This window comes from Grus americana, chromosome 4 (assembly GCF_028858705.1).
Source record: "Grus americana isolate bGruAme1 chromosome 4, bGruAme1.mat, whole genome shotgun sequence".
Taxonomy (NCBI): domain Eukaryota; kingdom Metazoa; phylum Chordata; class Aves; order Gruiformes; family Gruidae; genus Grus; species Grus americana.
The window spans coordinates 41,975,042-41,991,765 of record NC_072855.1 but is presented as its reverse complement, the minus strand read 5'-3'; the positions used below and the strand labels follow the sequence as shown (position 1 = coordinate 41,991,765).

The 16,724-nt window shown below is 39.7% G+C and overlaps 1 protein-coding gene and 1 long non-coding RNA gene across 10 annotated transcripts in view; one reads left to right on the top strand and one right to left on the bottom strand.

Annotated features, from left to right (window-relative positions):
- Positions 1-53: 53 nt before the first annotated feature.
- Positions 54-13,558, top strand: LOC129205656 (uncharacterized). 3 transcript variants are annotated; one of them, XR_008576812.1, is made up of 5 exons: positions 54-670; positions 2,587-2,668; positions 11,072-11,188; positions 11,284-11,399; positions 13,253-13,556. It is a non-coding gene; the product is annotated as an uncharacterized LOC129205656 (long non-coding RNA). The 3 variants fall into 3 exon arrangements; XR_008576811.1 differs by having other exon boundaries at positions 13,250-13,556; XR_008576813.1 differs by having other exon boundaries at positions 189-354; positions 13,250-13,558.
- Positions 13,559-13,588: 30 nt separating this feature from the next.
- The window catches only part of NEK1 (NIMA related kinase 1), a 51,606-nt gene continuing 48,470 nt past the window's right edge, over positions 13,589-16,724 (bottom strand). For all 7 annotated transcript variants that reach the window (XM_054823549.1, XM_054823546.1, XM_054823551.1 and 4 more), the window contains one exon: positions 13,589-14,988. In XM_054823549.1, coding sequence (XP_054679524.1) covers positions 14,975-14,988 — 14 coding nt within the window. In that variant the 3' untranslated portion in view covers positions 13,589-14,974. The remainder of the gene's footprint in view (positions 14,989-16,724) is intronic.

Here is a 16,724-nt window from a genome sequence, read left to right as displayed (position 1 = left end):
GGGGGGCGGCACCGCCCCGCCCGGCACCGCCCCGCCGAGGGGGCCGCGAGGAGGGCGGCCCCCGGCCCGGCCCGGGCCACCTCCCCTCAGCAGCAGCAGCACCTCCCCTCACGGGAGGGGGCGGGGAGCGAGGCAGGGCCGCGACGGCCGCCCCTTCTTCCCCACCGCCCCGTCACCAAGGTGTTGTGGGGTGACGGTTGGCGGGGGAATCCGCTGCCGCGCCGGTGGGGAGGCGCTTTCCCGCCCGGTTCGTGACGGGGGGGGAGGGCCGGCCAGGCACCTGGGGCTGCAGCTGAGAGCCTGGGCGGTGGGGAAAGCGGGCGACTGATCGGAGGACTCCCCCCGCTCTCTGTGGTAAATCAAGCCCGGGGTGTGGGCCCGCGGCTGCCAGGCCCCACGGAAGGAGGAGCCGGGCGCCTCCGCGTCCGCATAGTCCGGGTGCCCAGAGCCTGCAGCGGCCCGGCCAAGGAAATGCTCCTCAGGCGGAGCGGGCTTGTGTGGGGCGAGAGAGCCTCTCCCGGCGGGTTACACGGGCCTGCCCCGGGCTGTACGGCGTGAAGGGCGCAGCGTCTCGGTGGGAAGGGGCGAGGCCGGGACGCGGCGGAGCGGCGGCGTTTCCCGCCTCTGGGCGGTGGTCAGACGCCGTCGTGGTGGTGGGTGCGGGAAACAGGTGGGTGCCTTATCACATCAGGTGCTGCCCCCGGCTGCAGCAGTGCTCTCCCAGGCCCTTGCAGACCGCTCTGTGATAAGGTCGACTGCAGCATAAAGCATTTATCTCGGGTGTGCATGCCTCGTAGGATAACAAAGTTTTTTGTTGCTCAGTTAAATAATCAAGTGAGTCAGGAAGTGCCCAAAATAGGTGTCTGTCTTCACACACGCGCTCTTATGTTCAGGAGATGAAGTGCTTGCTTTGGAGGCTGTTTTTGTGAAATATTTTTCTACAAGACTGTTGGAATGAAAAAGTTCACTTTAAAGTACATATAAGAAAATAGCAAAAAATTTTTAAAAAGCACACTTTTTGAATTGGATGAGGCACCTTGTCTATGGATGGTGAGAGAAATCTAGAGAAATGCTAGAGAATGAGAAGTTCCCATAAAAGATCTTGCCTGCTGCAACTCAGAAAGGAAGCAATCTGAAAGCTTCCTTGTGTGTAGTTTTGAGCTATTTAAGTTTGTTGTCCTTCTTACTGAATTGTGTGTGCATATAAAAAGCTTTTTTTTCTTTTTTATGGATTGTGTAGGTTTGTGTAAATTGATAGTGTGATAGGCTTTTCTGTCTTGCTTTCTGGATTTGTTAGCTTGGTTCTTTCCTATGGTAATGCTACTCTGATTATTATGATTTCCAAATACATGCTCACGCTGAATACATCTCTAATTTTTAAAAAAATTTATTAGTAGTAGTAGAGTAGAAATATTGAAAGTGCTAAATATCTACAGTTCATTAAGAAATAAGGTTTCCTCCCCCATGAATTCTGGAGTTTAGGAAAACTGATAAAGATAGGGTTCTGGTCTGTGTCTCTGCTTTCCAGGGAGTATGGTAACATCAATTGAAGAGAAGGGTATAAACATCTGATACTTATGAATATTCCCAAGTCTTGTAGTATTCCTCTATCTTGTTGTGTCAGCACTGCTACTGCAGAATGAAGGATAATCAGTACCTTTAAAATAGGGACTACTTTAATCTAAACAAAAGTTCATCTCACAATTGGATTTCCCTTTTGGCCATAGCTTTTCCAAAAGATCTCATCGAGGTTGCATGGTAATAATTTGCCAGTCTCTCCAGCTTAGTTTTGTAAGCAACACAACTATTGTTGTCTAAACTTAGTTTGCTGCCTAAGGAATGTAAACTATTCTATTAAAATGGTAGAGGAATTTACAATACAGGTGGTATACCAGGGAAGCAAGATGAAAGTTCATGGAAGCAGAATAAAAAGATTAGCCCTTTATCAGGGCTGGTCTTTGATAGTGTTTTCTGTAAAGTCTGTAAAATACTAAATATATTGTGGTATACTAGCCAAAGCAGTAAACATTCTGAAGAGTATCAGATAAATATGTTACTTCCTGAGTAGCAGCAGTAGTTAATTTTCAAATATAATCTATGTAAAAAACTGTGGGTGTGCATGCTGATGGTTGCCACTGCCCTCTTACGGATGAAGTGTTTGACTCAGAGTGGCTGGAATAGTCTGACACCAAGACGGAAAGGAACAGAATTGCTATTACATAGAAGCATTTATTCATTCTCACTTCCAGCCACAAGCAGGGAACTGTACATTTTGCACATTTTTACATGAGGAGACCTCCCTTCTTGAAACCATTCTGTTCTTATGTACAGTTCATTAGTTCCTTGCACAACTTTTATTAGCTAATTGATGCAAAGGAGAGATTGCACAGAGCAGCGGACCATTAAAAACACAGATTTGAAGGAAGAGGCCCTCCAGTTACTCAAATCCCTGGCTTTCTACAATTATAATGTCTATTAATATTTGTTCATATTTGTGAATACATTTTTTACACATTTTTTGTGTAATAAATAGTATTTCTGAAGTTGGTTTTCAGGCATAAACTTTTTTTGTTTTTCTCTCTCCAGCATATCCTGGTTTTCTTCATCTTGAAGCTGTTGGGTAAAGGAAGAAGCAAAGGGCAATATGCGGAACAGCAAAAGACAAAATGTCAGTAGCAGAACTGGTAACACCTGGTTTCTTTCTTTTTTTGTGTGTGTTCTATGTCCTTAGTGCAATAAACCCACTATGTCCTTTGTATTCCTCCTTCCCTTTTGCTGATACCTTCTTTTTTCCTGTGGGCCAACCAACCTACAGGCTTCCTCCCATGTCTTCAGCCCTCTCTGCCAAAACAGTCATGCTTTCTATTCCTCCCTAAACACTACTGCAATAATTCGTGTTTCTATCACATTTCCAAGTGTCTTTAGTTTTTCCTCTGTCTTTAAAACACGAGGCAGTGTATACAGTGCCTGGCTTTGAGCAATACTGGCTGGTAAGTCAGCAGGCTAACAAGAAGAGATAACTTGGATCTTTACTGTACTTTTTTCTGTAGGGGGGACATCACATTTTAGATCTTTTCTGGATATGACTACTGTTTTTCATAAAACCTATAGAATCTTAATATATTTACAAATATTCTTTCAGGGTTTGCCAATTAATTATAAATAATTGGGAAGAGGGGCTGACAGATGCACTCTATAGTTATATCTAGTTCCTTGGGAAATTTAACTAAGAAGTGGTATGAAGGATTTCAGAATAGAATTCCACTTGTTAGCCTGCAAATCTTTTGAAACATGCAGACAAATGCACTAAAATACACTAATGCACTGAAAAACAAAACCAGGTCCAATCTCCATTCTAATACTACAAAATGTCCCTGAAGAATGTGAGCCTGATGGCACTGATAAAAGTTTACTTAGTCTTCATTACCACACCTCATTACTGAAGTATCTGAAAGATGCTGAATGTCTAGAGACTGGATACTTGGCATGTACACTAGTTGAACAAAAAAAATACAATATTAGATAGGAGGAGGTGGAACTGCTGGGGAGAGTCAGAGGTACTTTTGCACATGGACTGTGCAGAGGGAGGAAGTTTGTGGACATTGACAGAAGTCTGTATCCATCGTGTCAGGTCTACAATTCCTAGATTCTGTCTTTTGTTGTATTTTGAATTTCTAGAAATGCACTACAGCTTTACTCTCTAAAATCCTGTGAGACAGACAAAGCTAGTCAGTAAGTTTCATGAACAGGGGAGAATTCAGAGAACTGTGCTGTTTTATCTAGAGGGGTCCTGCATTCACATTAACCCTCCTAGAGCAAACCCTCCTTGTTGGCCAAAGCCTCAGGCTCCTATTCTCAGAAAAGCATCCTCCAAAAAGTAGCAGGCTGGAACCTCAGACATCTTCACATTTTCATACCAAATGTATCTTCACAATATGTTAAGCACCCCCTTCAGTCTTTCTGGATGAGAAATTTTCAAGTCCACTCAGAGCATAGGCTCTATGACAGGTGATTTAAGGGATGTTATTTCTCTTTTGGACAACTGTATCACAACATAATGTAAACTCAAAGATTTCTGTGGGTTTTAACAAACACCTTATTCTAGGTGTCTTTTTCTAAGAGCAGTTACTGGAAGTGCATTTACAAAGGAGCAACTCTCAAAAAACACTTCTGCTTTTCTGGTCATTAAAGCATGAGAAATGTATAGAAACAGCAATGATGACTGTACTGTGGTTTGTGTGTGTTTTATGGTGAGTCCTGCAGTTCCTCCTACTGTCCAAATCAGGAAATCTGTCAGAAAGCACCGCACTCCCTTCACCTACATCTCTTCTGCAGTGAGAGTCAGTTTGGATTTTGTCCCAGAACAGAGTCTGAATGTAGCTTGTGCCACACTCCCAGGCTTAGAAGCAGGGACTGTGTAAAGGAGCAGAGAGGTAACATGCTCCAGGATAAATATGTGACATCTCTCCATATGAAACTCAAGTGTTTTTAGAGCAAAATCTACAAGAAGAATTTGCTAGTTTGTTTAAATTCTAAACTAAGCCATTTTAGAATTTTGAGTGCTGCAACAGTTTGATAGTTCGCAAAAAAACCCCCACCAAACCAAAAAGAAGAGTTGTCATGTTAGTTCTTAAAAGCATGCTCAGCTAGTTTTTTCAAAGAGATTTATTTCCTTAAAATAGCATTTTCCTACTAAAATTGCATGCTGGGCAGAGCTATCTGACAGGCAAGTAGAATTATCAGCATGTTTACTTTTCAAACATCTCTGCCACACTTACACAGTTGTGCTGTGGTATCAAACATAACATGAGTGATGATAGGTTTTGTAAGAGTTTGTATACTAGGATACAAAAAATTGAAATGTGTTACAGCATTTAACGTGCACTAACGTTTCCATCCCAAAATAGTCAAAGCAGTGTCCTTATACCAAGGTAAATCATTTTCTTTGACTGAAAGCTTCCTTTTTTGGAATGTATCCCCAGCTACAAGGAAAGTTGTATTCCCATCAGCACAAATTACACTTTTTGTGTTGTCTGAAAGGTACAGAAGCTCCTTTACAGCTTCAGTCATCTGCAATTTCTAGTACCCTTACAAAAGGACATAGGCAGAGGTTTGGATGTGATCAGTGTACCATCCATGTTGTGTTGTTTTTGTCTGTGATATCTTGGAAGCAAAAAGCAAGGATTTCCAATGTAGCTCGGCTCTGAAGGAAAGTTTGAATTACATTGGGATGAACATAAGGGAATAAAGGGACAAGATCCCCAGTGATTTTTTGCAGAATCACTATCGTTCTGCTACCACAGTTCTTTACAAACAGAGGAATGTAGAAAAAAAAACCCAAAACCCATACCCAAAACTTTCCTTGTTCAAAATAAGATTAAGGAAGTGAGATAAATTTATGGAGTACTCATGGCACTACTTTGGATTCCTTTTCTAAAGCTTGGGACTTGGCTTTTAAGTCAATGAAGACATTGAGACGCAAAATGAATTCTCTGAGGCTGCTAGCACTACAAGGCTATATAATCGCTCTGGGATTGCCAAAGTTTTTTTTTTTTTTTGGTAGATTTGTGTCACAGTCACTCCTACGCATCTGGCAAGAGACCTCTCCGCACTGACTTAGTTGAAAATCTTATCTCATAGATCATTGCTAGCAATAAATTCCAGCCTTTGTGCTTACTTATATTGTCCCACAGCCTGGAGTCACTGATTTTGTGGAACTAGGAATTCGGACTGTAAAATATTTACTTGCTAACACACACACACACAAAAAAAAAAAAAGTCTCAAAACCAACCCTCTAGCTCTTTCTTTGTGAAGTCAGCTCTGAAAATGTAAATCATATCAAACTGACTCTCAGGGCCAAAGAAAACAGGCAGCTGGATTCCATCCCTTTAGCTAAGAACCAGCCCTTAAATACCTCTTAAATACACGCTTTATATGAGCTATAGTCAAACTCATTTTCAAGTCGTCTTTTCCCACACGTCCCAGAAAACGTGAACAGCATCTCTCTGCGTGTGGATGTGGCTGGGGCACTGACAATGGATAAGTGTGCCAAAAAACTTGTTCGCAAGCATCACTGCAAACTGCTAATGCAGTTCTATCACCATTCTTCTCTAAGGTCACACCTACACTAAAAAAGGGATGTATTTTTAATCACGGTCTTTACATACAGCTAAGGCAGCTTGTGGTCAAAACAGTTATTGGCAAATGGTCTGTGCTAGGTGTTTTCCTGTGTGCTAGTTCACATTAGTCAGTGAGCATTTCTCTGGTATTGCATTCTGGAAACATTCTTATTTATGGTATTTATTGTGCTGTTCCTTTTCTATATGATGGGGAGCATGAAGTCAGAGTTACCTCGTACGTTGAAGACTTTGCAACTAATAATGAAAAAGACTGGAAAGAGAAGGCAAGACAAATGAGGGGAGATAATGACTGGCATAGATGCGGTTATTTCTGCAGAATAAATTAACTAATTTGCTGGAGAGGAAGCAAAGGGGCAACTCCCACAACTAAGCCACAGATCTCCAGTTTAGTGACCTGTCTCCTGGAATACCCTTAACAAGCAGGATCAGAGTTAGTAATGACCAGCAAGCGTTGCTGGGTAGCAGGGGCATTCTCTAGGCGTGGGGAGAAATGGTATGGAGATGCTTGAGATGCAGTGTACTCTAATATCCCTCCATTCCTCGTCATCAGATTGCAGAATAGAAATTGGCAAATGGCACATAATAAAGCCAGACTATTTTCCAAGAGTCCCAACAATCATTCTTTAGTAACTTACCCCAGCAAAAACACGGCAGATTAAACAATCGGGGTATAACTAAATTGAAATGCCTTCCCCTTTTGTTTTCATAGGACAAATTGACAATGTTTTGACTCTAGGTAGTGTTGTGTAACATGAAACGTAGTTTTAACCAAAATACGAGGATAATCCAGGAACAAGCTGTAACTTATTTTTTGGCATTTTTATTTTCAGTTTCCCAACTGAATACTACTTCTGAGTTCATGGAAGTGTTTTTTAATCAATCCTGATACATATCCACATACAGAGCCATCTAGAATGAGGTTAGTGCATTATAGCTGCTGTGGGAACCTTAACTCACTTTCATTGACTTTAGGAGGATTAAGTCAGAAACAATACTATTTTAATGCCATTTTTTGTATTTACTTGGCAAATACTCTTGTCAATTTAAAGTTTCCCATGGGAGGTGTCAAGAGGTCACTGAAATTTTTCTGTGCAAGGGAGGGAAAGTGGTTGAAACCTTGGCCTCCCTGCTGCTTCGTTCAGTGTTTTTCTTCATGTCATTAGTGCTGTACTCGGCACTTTTCCCCCAGCTTCCATTAGAAGAGAGAGTGAGTGAATGTAAAAATGTTAGTAAGAAATGGAGGCAAGAAACACAGAGAAGGCTTCCCTGCTGTTTTATTTGGCTCGTTCTGGGCCTTAGTAACAGTAAACTTCGTCACAGAAAGTGAGTATAGAATATATTGTCGAGTATGCACAAAAAACCTCCCAGATGCTTTCAGCACATTTTTTTTCCTAGTTCATTCTATTATTCTACACAGTCTTCTGTCCAAGGATCACAAAGCCTTCTGACCTCTCTTTTAACCTATGGCAAGGAAATACAGTTCCCTAAGGCTGAAAAAGCATCAGGGTTTGATTTCCAGTAATGAGGTACCTGCAATTTCCGTGAACATCAACATAAGTCTAAGCGAGCAGCGTATTTTTCAGACAGTACTAAGACAGAAATGCAGAATGGAGGGGCAGGAGAGACCCCACATCTTACAGGCCTTGCATGCAAGGCTTCTGAATTTAAGCTGAAAATACCTGAGTTGAGGTATCAAAGAGCTTTGTTAAAGCTAGTGACTGTAGGAAGGGATCTGACCTGCTTCATATTATGGATTAGTGTGATCCCTCTAACAAGCCCCCATGGTTTATCATATGATAAACCAGGCAATTTCACAATTAGTAGATTTTTTAAACTATTTCAGTTATGCATTTCTCACCTTTGTAACTGCTGTAAAGCAGAATAAAACATCTGTGAGAACTTTTGCCAGCAAGTGAAAACAAAAATAGTGTTAAGTAAATACATCACAACTTGATTAATGCAAGATAAATACTATATGCTACACAGCTTTTGCTCCTCAGCAGGCTTAGTTCACATTGTATGTTCATGCATAAATTTCTCTAACACTGCACAAGCAGTCTTGCACCATCCTTGACAGATGAGCTTTAGGAACTCTTACAAAGTGGTTTAAGTTAAAGCTCCATCTGTTATACCCTATCCTTCTGATGGAGATTGCTTTCGCTGTGGCAGAATAAGCAGAATGGAAGATGTGTTCATATCCTCACCAACTGCAGCTCAGAGTCTGGTGACTTGGCTCAAACCCATCTTCTCAGCAGTTTAATCAATGATGCTGTGCTTTGTGCCGAAGCACGACGGTGGGCGCACATTTCGTTCTGCTGGTGCTGATAATCATCAGCAGAGGGAAGGAATAGACAGCTGAGAGCAGGAGCATCTTAACAAATCGCAGTGGGATTTGACTCAAGCTTTCTTTAAGTTTTACTGTGAGGAGGGAGGCTTTATGACCGTGCTCATCCATCCTCCACTATTGCACGTTTGGCTGGATACTGGTATTTGCGGTGGAAGATCCATCCATTACTCACCTGAGCAGACTAGTTCCTGTAGTATCACTGCATGGTTAACAAAGGTTGCAGGCCAGGACTGAATGGTGCTCCCTTCCCCAGCTGGCGATGCTTAACCCTGCTGTCAGTTAGAGTCAGAATTTGCTGGAGTCTCTTCCTGGACAAACAAGATTGCCCAATGGAGAGAAGGCAATAGTGGTCATCTGAGGAGAGGAGGCACTGCAGGGAATTAAGTGAATACAGTGAGTTAAGTTATTCAGAACACTGTGATCGTTAACAACTGATGTACGGTGAAACAGGATATACAGTTCAGTGCAATCAGTCTTTTCAACAGCTGAAAAAATGCTGTATTATTACTGGCTAAAAATCACATTAGAGATGTTTTACTGCTGTGGATATAATTCTCCATTTATGTTTACTAACAGTAAAATACAGATCTACTAAATAAGGCTTTAAAATGATTAAGCATGAAAACATAAAATACAGTAATAGATCTTAGAATTAAAAAGGCATAAAAGTATGTCAAGTGTTAAGTCCAAATTTACTCTCTAGAGCAGCTCAACTGCCATAATCTTCACTTTTTTATTTCCTCTTACAAAGTTTGAAGAACAAGACCAAAATGCTCCAAACTGCCATGTAAGTTATCAAAACCAACATCAGTGGGAAAGGATCAACTAAGCGCGCTACAATAACGGCACATTAGATGCATTTTGTTACTGTCTTTTAGACATCTTTATCGAGAGTTGTTACGGCTCAATACAGAGGAAGAGACAGAGTTTAGAGGAAGTACCACAGCTACAGCAGTTTAAAAAAAGGAGACTGACAGACCCTTCAAGCAGTGGTTGTGTTGGTGTAGCTCCACAACAGATGGAGCTCTAGCTCATCATTAATGGCATCTCAGCTCTTCTGTCTTTTCTATATCCCCATCAAAGCAATCACTTCTTCAGAAAAAGGCTACGTACCTTACTTTTGCCAAACTACTCTAATGATAGCATTTTAAATAGTTCTAGCAGCAATAAAACAAACAGCAATGAGAACCCTTGACTGCTGATGGGGAGAATAACAGAAGGAAAAAAACAGCATCTCTGAAGTATTGCCTGAGATTTAAAATTTTATTAAGACAGCTAGCACTGCAGAGTTTTTGCCTAAAATTTGAATCTGGGCAAGTTTTATCCTGTATTGAAAATACAGCAAAAATGCATACTTCATCCCTTCCCCTAAGAGAAGAGATTACTGTCAAGACTGCCTGCAGGATACAGCAAAAATGAGGGTATGTCAAGGACCTGATTATGGTGCCATTATCCTCCAAGCATGTCTGCATCAGCTTGAGCCACAGCGCTATTTAAAACTGAACTGAATTTTCTGGCTGACTATAGTCCCTAAGGGAACATCCATCAGCCAAGCAGAAGTGATTCATGCAATGCCTCAGCCTCACACTTGATACGGTCAACCTCAGGGATGACTCGTGAAAGAACTGTCACAGCCACTATGACACTTGCAAATGCTACCTCCCTGGAGTTTTCTCACTGTGCAGCTCACCTGGCTTTGGCTGTTGTTGTGCAGCTAACGGGAAAAAACTCTCCAAGTCTTTGACTCTGCTAGTTTTTAAACTGTATCATTAAAAAGAGAGTTAATGGAATTAGCTAAATCCTAGCTTCGTTTAAAAATGTCTTGGAAATAAAATCTGGAAGAGTGCACCAGATCAGAGGTGCTCAAGGCAAGCAATTTAGCAGGAACAGCTGAACTCCTGTGTATGTGTCTCACAAGTAACTACAAATTAATATAACTTTATGGAAGCAGTTCAGTTAAGGTTTCAGTTGCCAAAGAAGTGTGTCTTTAAGACTCTTGCACAAGCCAACCGTTCAAAATGCTACTATTTGAATTGATGAATTCATCAGCTCAGCTGGAAAACGTATTGAGTTGGAAATGCATTTGAAGTGTGTATTGCATTAACACACAGATTTAATTTAACAGAAAAAGCTTTTTATGGATTTTAAAACTAGTACTTAAACTCTGCTCCATCTAAACTGCCATGATAAAAATGGCAAAAAGAAATGTTCTAGGAATGGTAACCACTGGTTTCTATTCTATGCTAAATTTTAGTCTACGTGGCTCATGAATGCACAAGTGTTAAAATAAGATTTGAGAAAGCACACAATTATTTGGAAAGAAAAATGTTTAAAAGGGTTGAAAAATCCAATTTCTATATTTGTCTTTAGTTTATCAGAGTTAATAAAATTAAGTAGAGCTTAGCTTCACTTGAGCTTTGATGAGGTGCTTTTAGTGGAGAGATAAAAGTCAAATCAGTAATTTAGTGAGGGGCATGCTTCTATCGCACCCTCTGGCTGAGGGGAAGATTGATACAGACTCCAACCATGCACAACATCATAACTGTGCTAAAAGTGTCATATTTTATTTAAATTTGCATCTAGTCAGTTGGAGAAACTGGACATACCGTGCCATCCCCCTACCCCCCAGGAAAAGGAGCATAAGGATTGCACGACTGATATGAGCTGAGAGACTGATCTAAGGGCTTGTTACCCAGCTGAGTAAGTTCTATATATTTCTCTGTATTTTTGATTTTTAAAGTATTTGTGAATAACAACGTTTTGTAAAGATAGGAAGATTTGTTTATGATGTGCAGCATTTTCAGAACATGGCCTCGTACAAGGAAAAACTTACAGCTCGTAGGAACTGAAGAATTTCAATGCTGATTCAGACCCACCGCCTACCAGCTTCAGGACCCTACCTAGAGACCAGGTAGATCTTTCCCAGCAGAGTGCAATCTGCACGGGGGGTTGCACCCGCTGCAAAGCCGCGGCACCGTGGAAGGCAGCGGGCGGTGCACCGCGACGGAGGGGCGCTGCTCTCCCGGCCCTTATGCTGCCACCTGGCGGTTGCGCGGCGGCAGCGCCACCCCACGACAAACCTGCAGGCTCAGGCTATCTATTGTAAATGTTACCTTAAGAGCTCAGAGAGTCTTGAAAGGGTGTAGTTTCCCCCGCAAACAAATGCGAAAAAAACCAATCTTACAAAAATATGCGGTAAGTTTTCAACAGATTTAGGCAGGGTTGTAGAGCTTTAGAACAAAAGGGTTAATAGAGGATGCATATTTGAATAGACAGCATTTATGCACAAGTCAGAGCAAGAGGGGAGACAGAAGCACTAAAAGCTGAAATAACAACTATTGATAAATGATGTAGATGTCTCAGGAACACAGAGAACCTTGTCAGCAATACAGTACACTGGAACTTTGTTTCAGTCAGCCATTCGCTTATCAGACCACAGAAATGTTAGTGATCTGCTTTGGTTCATGTTGCCCAACCTGGTAATGCATTTTTCTGAAGCACCTTCTACTAATAACTTCAAATACATACTCAAAGTTCAGCAAACTAAGAGCAAACAGGCTCTGTTCTTTGAAAAAGACTTTAGGCACCAATGCTCGGGGTAGGATTACTGTACCTGTTAGCTCAAAACAGAGCCAGTCAACAGCCGAGACTCCATCTTCCTGCCACAGACCACAAGGACATGTTCTCCCTAGTGCTGCCTCGCTGCTGGGCTTTACTCCTTTCTGTTGCAGGTCAGAAAACTCAAGGCATACATATGGCTATAAATAGCACGGGTAGCCAGGAGAGTTGTGTCATGGACTACAGTCATGTCTGCAGGGCAGCACAATAGAGGCATTATGGGTTTGGGGAGGGGTGTATGTGTGGGGTTTTGTTTGTGGTCTGTTGGGGTTTTTTTTAAAGATTCCTCATCTGGACTATGGCTGGCTTCAGGGGTCAAGAAGAAAGGCTGAGGACAGGGACCCAACATGAAATAGTTTATAGAGTATGTTTTGTGCCAAAAATACTGCTCTATATCCCAATTTGCTACTAGAATTACAACAGAAAATTCTTTATAGTGAATGTAATATGAATACAAGCCAAATGCTCAACTAATTTCAATAAGTTATTATATACAGACGAATAAATCCTCCTGAAGTCAGACTGTCCTTGATGTCATTATGGTGTACATTAAATACGGATTTAAAATTTCAGATAAAAGTATTTCTTTAGCAGACAAACTTATTTACTGTGTCAATTCTAAATTAGCTCTTGAGGGATTTCAAGGATATCCAGTATTGGTTGGCAGGTTTGAAGATTATTCTTGAAAAGCTGTGCACAATCTATGCATAGTTTTCAAATCATTAATTGATCAAAAGCTCTATGTCTGTAAAGCTGGAAGTCTGCAAAGCTTGAAGTCTGCAGATTACGTCCATTATTCTTACCAGAAGCAAGCCAGCACACTGCTTAAGAAATGAAGAATGTCAGTAATGGTATGATTTCAATTTAAGAATTAAACACACACCCCACCCTTTACCTTCAGTAAGACTGTATCACCTTGAGAAAATTCAAAACCATAGAGTGCAGGATACACCAGTTGGTATATTTTCTTCCTTCCATATGGGTAACCTATATTCTGTCCCTTCCCTTAAAAGGTGGGCAAGGTCTGATTTGAAAAGCAAACCTGAAGAAGGAAAATAATGCAAACTCATTCTTTAATAAAGTCTTTAGAGTGTATTTGCTAAATGCCAGGATGATGTAGCTCATGAGGATCATCTCTCTCAGTAGATTATTCAGCAGTGAAAAGTGGAATGAAGAGAAGCCTAGAGAAAAGCCCCCAAATATACTGTGGGAAGTAAAAAGAAAAAAAAGAAGGAAGGGGAAGGAGAAGAGGAGCAGCATAGGGCAGAACCAGCACTGTTTCCAGCAATGATCATACTTTCTCATTGGATGAAGCAAGAGGTGTTTATCAAGTAAATAAAGATATAAAAAAATTAATATATTAAAGGCATTTATGATTATTAATTTTATTCTCATCACACGTTCCCAGGATACAGCTGCAATAGAATATGTTTCGTCTACTTTTAAGAACTGGTTATGTTTAAAAAAAAAAAAAATCAACACTTTTCAGGGGGCAAACCTTTAATAACAACACCATAAAACAATTATACAAAAATCATGTACATATTTTGACAGTTCTAAATAATACATATATACTTGATTTTACTTTGTGGAAAAGTAACTTTTGACAGTTTTAGATTGTGACTGGCTGCAGCTGGGGAAAAAAAAAAAAAGTCTATTTTTCTCCAGTAGGGCAGTTGGAAGTTTGAGAGTTCATCAGATTTATAAGAAGAGACTTATTGTATGGGTAAGCCAATAAAGCTGTTCCAGAGATGATGACTGGAAAACAGCAGCACACCTAATGTCTGCCCTGTACGGTACTGCTTTGACAGGAGGAACAAGGAAATGCAGGTCCGAAGAAACCTGGTTTTTCCTTTTGGGGTGGTGGAAATCAAGCTACAAAACATAAGCCAAAAAGAGGAGAAGTATCTGCAATGGTTTATTTTCCCCCGTGGCTGCTGGAGCCATTAGTGTAACAGGAAGAATTTAAAACCAAACTGTAAAAGCCCCACTCTTTTCAATTCAACAACATACTACATTGTCATTGATGAGATTACAAAATTCAGAAGAGCTAAATACTTGGGATTTTGGGGAAGGGTTAGGAAGGGGAAGAAAAACATTAGGGAAAAAAGTATTTTAGCTCCAAATGAATTTTACAATCTCAAAAAAACCCCCCAGACATTACGATGATGACTGAAGTACCAGTTTGCCTTCATTTAGAAACACCATTAAGATATTTCAGATGACACTGGTTAAAAAGTGACAGAAGCCTTCAGCTTCGAAATACAAGAATTCTTCTTAAGAAAAAGTTAAATACTCAAACTGGACCACTAGATTAAGAGGCTATTAAAATACAACCACGAGGGTCAATAAAAATGAAGTAATTTATGTAGGTGTAAAGAGAGGCTATTTTAAGTATGTAAATGAATAGCTAGGTGTGGGTACTTGCACAACACAGTAAAGCTTCCAATTGCTTAACCATACCGGCCAAGCATTGATATGGCAGAAATTCTGTTTTACATTATAGGTCTCAGTTTTGTATCAGAATATCTACAGGTATTCCTTTCTATATTTCTTTTGGAATTTAAGAGATTACGGGTTTGGGGTTTTTTGTTTTGTTGGGGTTCTTTTTGTGTTTTGGGGTTTTTTTAATTTTTATTTTGGGGATCTAATATTTAATGAAGGCATATGCAAGTACACACAAGAGAAGTGTATAGGTATCTCAGTTTTAAAGGCATGTTTTTCCTCTTTTTCATACAACCAACATTCTTTTTTGAAGTCTTGCTTCTCCTGCCCCATGTTACATTCTCTACTACAATTCGTTATTCAGTTGTGCAGACTTCAAACACGGATATGTAGTACAGCATTAAGGAATTTCCTGAGTCACGTTTATTCATCATTATCTGTAAAACACAGGAGGGGGGAGAGACAGGGTGAAAAGGAGTGACAAACACATACACAAAATCAAGCTGGGGTCACAAAACTAACTAGAAACCACAGTTTAGTAAGCAAGAATTAGCACTAAGTCAGTCACCAATGAGGTGACTGTTACCAAAATGCCCTGAAAGGACTATGTGTACAAATACAGAACAACGTGTCCTCTTTCTTGGATTAGAGAATTTAAGATAGTTTCATCTCAAGTGGCCTGCTTCAGTTAGAACAATCCTCTAAAAGCAATATGGGTTTATTTTCTAACTTTTCTTATTTGAAGACTATTAAACTTTTGAGACAGAAGCTCATGAACGTGCTTCCGACTGTCACTTGTCCTCTGTTCACCTTAATTAGCATAGGATTTTTTCTTTAAATGTCTGAAATTTAAAGAACTACTTTAAATGTAGTTCTTTATGTACTTTAATACTAAAGTACATGTACTTTAAATGTCTGAAATGTAAAAACTACTTTTTCTTTACATTTTTGTGTGCTACCACAGATTCGTAACATACAGAAGTAGAACTGAAGCTATTAAAAATAGCCACTTGTTAATCAGCATTTTGCAAGATGAAAGTCAGCTCATTTTAATAGGATTCACTCAGACAACAGCTTACAATTTGTATGCCAACATTTCAGCAATTTGTCATTTAAGCCTTTTAGTACTAGTTTTAAAATACCCTTAAGGCAAAGTGGCAAGGAAAAGAAACTGATAACACTATAAGTTACCATTTTCTTCTCGTTCTATATTGCCAGTCCTTTGGACACTTGAAAAATTAACTACTACAATATATCTTTCCAATTCTGTCATGAAATCAATAAATTGTGGTTGAAAAAATATTTTTCTGACACTTTTCTATCATACTTCTATAACACAGCATGAAACCAACATGGTACTGGTTATTCTTACTGAGTCATTCTATATCAGTAGCAAAGAATAATTGGGAAAATGTAATTTGTATTAGAAATTAATTTTTTTTTATTATTACATTTTTAAAACTAGTTTTTAAGACTTTTTTCCCCTCAAGCATTTACATATAAACCCCATAGAAACTATGATCTTATTTGACCCTTTATTCACTGCTATTGCAACACATTCGTAAAAGAATTTAAAAGATGCAGAAAGCAGACGTTTGTTAACATGCATTAGAATATTTTTTCAAAATTGAAATACATGAAATAGTGATCATTGCACACATTTCTAAAGTCTGTATATAATGCTTCTGATTTCTATAAAAATAATTGAGATTTTAGATTTTTTTTTTCTCTCCAGTAAAGACTTCCATCATTAGAAATCTAAGATTACATAACTGCAGTTACAGTTTTGACATGAGAGAAAAAAAACCCAAAACCATTTTTCACTGATAGTGGTCTGTGTGGTATTTCATGGAGTGACTCTGAAAGACCTGGGAACTATCTGCCTGCCAAGTAATTCGTGCTAAGCTAGGTAGGGCTCCCAAGCAACACAAATTCTCTTCAAGTATTACTGAGCCACCTGAAAACTAAGATGGATGGTACCTCTACATCAAGTTCTTCTGAAAAATGACAATTATAGGATAAAGAGCCAGGTGAAGTTTTCTTTTCAGAAAAGTAGTGATACTGCAACCCATTAAAAGTAGAGTTTTGGAAAGAAAAATATTATTTTAGCTAAAAATTCATTCATTCTTGAGATAAAATTGTTTTTAATTCTGAAAGTTTTATTTTACGCAGA